Source organism: Mercenaria mercenaria, unplaced genomic scaffold (assembly GCF_021730395.1).
Source record: "Mercenaria mercenaria strain notata unplaced genomic scaffold, MADL_Memer_1 contig_2806, whole genome shotgun sequence".
Classification (NCBI taxonomy): Eukaryota; Metazoa; Mollusca; class Bivalvia; order Venerida; family Veneridae; genus Mercenaria; species Mercenaria mercenaria.
The window spans coordinates 63,987-70,238 of NW_026460887.1; the positions used below are offsets into that span (position 1 = coordinate 63,987).

Here is a 6,252-nt window from a genome sequence, read left to right on the forward strand (position 1 = left end):
AAGAAATTTTGCTTCGTCAACAACGGGTATTTTTTACCATTTAAAACAAAGCTCGGGGTCACAATAGATAAAAGGTGTATCGGTGTTTAGCGATCTGTGAAGTATCCACTTTACCTTTAAATTACTCAAAAATGTAACATTACACTTAATTTGTAACATAGTACGGTGCCCTTAAAGTGACATGTTACGCATTTTTTTCCCACTTAGGTAATGTGAGACTTTTTTTATTTCGTTTAAACGAAATAACTATTTCGTTTAAACGAAATCATTTCGTTTTAACGAAAAAACTATTTCGTTTAAACGAAATAACTAATTCGTTTAAACGAAATGATTTCGTTTTTACGAAATGTTATTTCGTTTAAACGAATTAGTTATTTCGTTTTTACGAAATGTTATTTCGTTTAAATGAAGTCATTTCGTTTAAACGAAATAACTAATTCGTTTAAACGAAATCATTTCGTTTATACGAATTAATTATGTCGTTTAAACGAATTAGTTATTTCGTTTAAACGAAACAGTTATTTCGTTAAAACGAATGATTTCGTTTAAACGAAACGAAATAAAAAAGTCTCACATTACCTAAGTTGAAAAAAAGTGTGTAACATGTCACTTTAGGGGCACCGTAATATGGCAAAAATTGCATTCTCATTAAAAACATGACCTATCATATCGCGGACAAGACATTCACAGTGAATTGTTCAGACTAATTTAGAGTAATTAATTAAATATCTTTAATGAAAATAAGGCTTTAATATATTTTCCAGCACAATATTATAACTAATAAATAAATGTGAATGATGATAAACGTGAAGTAGTGGATGTGGGACCTAGACATTAAAAGCCAGTTTCAACAAGTTTTCGAGATGTGGTATATTCGTCAGTTTAAAGGAAGTTTTAGAACATGTGGACTGTGTTGAAACTTATATTTATGATATAAGTAATGTTTGAGCTCGTTTCAAAGAGTGGTGCGTATTGTTATGAGGAACTCGGTACCTCGATCATGAAATCAGACGTTGACAATGTGTATGAAGTTCTTGCGTGCTTGAGTCTGTGGGTGGTGTGCACATCAGCAAGACCTTGTTCAAAGGCTATCGTCGAATTTGCGATCTCATACTTTGCCTTAGAGACAATGTTTCCTGATTGTGAGCAGCATAATTTTGATGTCAGATTATTGGCAACTGCCTGTATATGTAAGTAGGCTTATGATATTAAGTGAACAAATAGCATCTGCACACTTTCTTACTACTTGAATGCGTAACCAGAAAAGATTTATTTTTAAAGTTAAATAAATGTGTAATATATGTTATCACAAAGAATGTTGCTGACTATGTACATGTATAGATACAATGTAGTAACTTATTCTTTACTGGACACGTGGCGCAGTTTGTAGATGCACGCTATGGTATACATAACTATAGCTGTAGGTTCAAATTAAAACCAACATCCAGAAAATTGCACTTAGGTGGAAAGTTCTGGTCGTTACCACCCCGCTGCGGAGACTTTATTCCATTGTAATCGATTATAATGTTGATAGACAGACAGTTAATGTTAATACAGTTTCGGTTTCGAGGTCAAGAAAGTTTTTGTACTTTTAATAATGAAATGGTCCGCTTATTCAGTAGCCTACGATAGCGGTCGTGCTGATTACCCGCCAAAACGACTCGGTATTTTTTTTCAAATTTACTTGTTTATATAACCAAATAAAGAAATAAAGTAACCAGTGGTATTTGAAATTCTCTATAAATCAATATCGATAACCAATGAGATAATCTGATATAAAAATTAATTTTATACAGTCGATAAAGGTGTATTACTAGACACACGGTCACATACCACTAAATTGAAATCAGAAACTTTTTTCGTAAAATTAGAAGTTTAATCAAGATTGAAACAAACCTTTAAATAATGGAACGGTCCGTTTATTCAGTAGCCTACGATAGCGGGCAAGCTAATTTCCTTAATCGGAAACTATAATGTCCCGTGATAAAATCTAAACTTACTATCTAACTGTCTTATACCCGACTAAATATTGCCTCTTCATTCACGGTCTATTACTTTAAATAATCCTTATTCTTATATATATACGCAGCTTTTTGTATATTATGAGTGTTCTTCGGGGAGATGTATAAATAGAGAACGATAACGAAAACATTATCGGAAAAGTCGATTATGTCTTTATTTTGGTAATTTAGTTTACTTCATGGTAAATCCGGGTTTTCTTATCAGTGAATACGATTCAAAAGTACTACAACTATCTTGTCACGGATAATGGTTTCACTACCCGATTTCCATTTTCTCAATAGTATCATTTAACATGCCATTGTTACAGAAGTAAAGATATAATGGCCTAATAACGCAGTTAAAGCATGAACATGAGACGAAGGGAAGTCACCAATATTCGGTTCGATCGACGAATTCTGGCGGTGTTATTGCGCTTGAACTTCTGCATACACTTGTACTTGTGTATCAATGCATATCTCTATATTTCTATTTCTCGGAATTATTTACATTGAGAAGACGGAATTCCTACTGCAAAAAATGCATATTCTTTGCAAAATTCGAACTGGCCACCTCACACGTACTATTACTTTTTTTCTATTTGTTCCAGATAGATATCAAAAGATCTTCATCGTACTTTAAAAGTTGTAAATAAAACCTCACGGAAAGTTCATTGCGCACTACCAAGTATTAAAAGCTCATAATGCCTTTGTTTATAATATGGATGTCAATTTTATTTGTTATGAACCTAAAATATACTAATTTCATATTAAGAAGTATTTTCAAAAATATTACCAAATTCAATGTTTTTGATTATTGACCTTTATGGCTCTGCATAAGTCCATAGAAGGAGTTGCTTTACAACCATATGGTTATGCATAACAAATATCTTGATAGCTGCTTGGAATTGTCTGGTTTTACATAGAATTAAAAGCCTGATGGAACTGTAATAGGAACAATAGTACTAAATAGGTATCTAAGCAACACTTCCGGGCTGGTAGGATAATGGCGGACATTTTTTACCCAGTTGAAGTAGCATTTTCATGTTTTATGTTTTTATTTCATTTTGTACCTATGTATACTTGACATTTTGGTAGCATTTTCATGGAGACGTTTTTGCAATTATAGAAATGTAAATTACCCTAAATACTCATGTGTTCATACCCAAATTTGAGCTGTTAGTTTGGAAGATATTTCATAATGTTGACCTGTCAGACCAGAAGTATCTCTTAGAAGATACTTGACCCCTACCTGTTTTTGGTGTTTTGTTTTTGTTTTTGGTGGTATATACTGTGAAATCTTTTTTGTTCGCGCAGGAGAATATTCGTACTTCGCCCTACGAACAATGCGCGAATTTAAGACAGCGCTATTATTTAACCATTTAGTATATATTTATCCGAATTTATTTCCTGTCCGAAATATACGTATATTATAAGACCTATGTATAATCAGTCTTTTTCGAAACGTCATAGTTTATCAGCAGTTAATGAAAAATTGTCCTGATAGGAACCCATTATTTTTTTACTAAAATGGATTATGAAATATGATTAAATTATTTATATTAATTGGTTAATTGGTAATTCTTTACGAATGCTTCGATCACTAACGCTATTTTTATATCGTTGTCATCATGTTACAAATGCTGGGAAATATTTCTTTTATTTATTGTTTAATCTTTGACAGAATACTATGTAATTGTTTAAATTTTTATGTGTATTAATTCATTCATCGTCCACAAAATTCAAGTTATTTAAAGAAACGGCGCAGCTTCGTGAATTTTATGAACCTGCCATTGTTGTGTTAGAGTAATTGGACAAGCGTCATTCATAATGCGACTTCAAACTTTTTTATTTTAATCGATCCTTTGATAGTCTTTCGCCCCTTGGAGATAAAATTTAGAAAGATTTATAACGTAATGATATATTTGTTAGTTCCTAATGAAGTGTTATCTATGCTTGTTGATTCGTGCCATTTCGTTTTGTCGCAGCGACGGACGTCGCTTTTGCGCCCCGCAAATCTTTGTTATGGAACCCCGCCGAATGGAGCCCATACAAACGTAGCCCTGCCGAACGTCGCTCCGCCAACCGTCGTCTTTTAACATTCCAGAATGGCATAATACTAGGAATAATAAATAAATATAATATATATTTCTTAGTCTCTAATAAAGTGTTACCAGAGGAAATTGCTTACTCTTACCCCAACTCCTCCACACCCACTTCTACATCCCACATCTCGAACCCCAGCCCATCATTCGACTTTTAGTTCAACAGTACATTTATCATTGACTCGATTTGCATTTGTTCAGTGAATATAGATAGAAAGAGGGCAATACGCGCACGTCCGTGGGTGCATGCGTCCGCTCGCCCGCCAGACCGTCCGTCTAATTATTGACCAAATTCTTTGTCATACATTTGGAAAATACTTTATGCATGCCCCAGTAAGATAGATTTTCGCAAACAAACACCAGGTCCCAATTTCAAAGGGCAATGCCACTCTATGCTGAGAAAAAGAAAGCTTTGGCGTTTCATTCATCAAAACAATATTATTCCTAAGTAATATTTCACCAAAAGGTTGTAAAACCAAACACTAAAGTGTCGACATTTGGCAGTAGGATGTATCTTAATGCGGAAATTTTTATCATTCACAGGTTCATTACTTGACCTGAAGACAACATTCGATACAAAAGTGTGCACATATATACAACGTTACATGATGTACAAGTGTTACAAACTGATGAACTCTAATTTGGTATTACATTTACCTTTAGTGGCTCTCCAGCAAATGTCTTATGATAAGACTGTGGTAAGTAAATTTTCATATAGATGGAACCTTTGTCTATTTTATTACTATAAACAATATTTTACAACTTACAAACAGTTTTAAAACTGTTGTACGAGGTGTCTTCAGAAAGTCCGTGGACAAGACGCGCATTACAAAACGTGTAACGTTACCCTTACAAAAAGACGCAAATGTGTTGATTTGGTCAGTCTACAATCAATTTTCAAGTTTTGGCGCTCCTTGCATCACTGCAAGTGTACTAAAACGTTGCTATAGCAACACTACCTCGCCTGCACGCGGCACTTCTTATTTTCAGCTAAACGCATATGTATACCTTGGCTATTGTCGTCTGCATAAGCGGCAAAATGCGCGAAAAAATGTATCATATCAAATGTGACGTCATTTAACGTGTTCAGCGGTTATTTTGAACGTCATCTGCATTGAAGCGCGTTCTATTAGCATCAAACAAATTGCAAACAATATTCAGCTATGGTAGCAACGTTACACAATGAGCAGCGCAATGTGATAAAGTTTTGCGTAAGTGCAAACATGACACCGACGGATACACATAAATTAATGCAGAAAGGGAAATTTCACGTTTCAAGAAGTTTAGTGTTTAAATGGCATAAAAGATTTTCAGAAGGACTTGATGATGTAAGTGACAAACAGAGGACAGGGAGGCCTCGCCGAAGCGAGAGTGAAGTTAAACAGGTGCGCGAAATCATTTCAGAGGACAGGAGGAGATCGGTGCGGGAAATCAGTGACATTACTGGCATTAGTGTAACTGGTGTTCATAATATCTTAACAGAGGAGCTTGGCATGGGTAAAGTGTGCGCGCTAGGTGCCGCGACTCCTCCGAGACAACGAAAAGGAAACACGTGTTAGACTCTCGAAAGCATTTATCGACCGTTATGAAAGAGAGGGTAATGATTTTCTTCATCGTGTCATAACTATGGACGAGACGTGGCTATATCTGTACGAGCCCGAATCAAAGCAACAGTCTATGGTTTGGAAACACCCTCAGTCACCACCACCAAAGAAGGCGAAAACCTGCAGATCATCTGGGAAGTTCATGTTCATGTTCTTCATGGACTCAGAAGGGATGCTCCTGCAGCATGCGATACCTAATGGAACAACAGTCAACGCTGAATATTACCAGAAGGTTAGTTTATTATGATAAAATCACATAGATATTATTTTAATAATAATAATGAAATATTAATGCAAAATTGCAAACAATGTGCACAATTTTAAGATTCATAAATTAGAAAGTTTGTAACATTCAATATTCAAGACGGAAAGACATTTCTGCACATGTGTTTGGTTCTGTATTTTCAGGTCATTCGCCGGGATCTGACGAAGTCAATTCGGAAAAAGCGTCCAGGCAAGGAATTTGAGGATTATATTTACCACCACGACAACGCCCCCGCCCATAGAGCTACCTAGACCTTGTCAATAATAGACTTTCTGGGGTTC

The 6,252-nt window shown here is 35.1% G+C and overlaps 1 protein-coding gene across 1 annotated transcript; it reads left to right on the forward strand.

Annotated features, from left to right (window-relative positions):
* The first annotated feature begins 5,265 nt into the window (after positions 1-5,265).
* LOC128552442 (protein GVQW3-like) lies at positions 5,266-5,661 on the forward strand. The gene has a single exon (XM_053533483.1). The coding sequence runs from the start codon at positions 5,266-5,268 to the stop codon at positions 5,659-5,661; it is 396 nt and encodes a 131-aa protein (XP_053389458.1).
* The last annotated feature ends 591 nt before the right edge of the window (positions 5,662-6,252 follow it).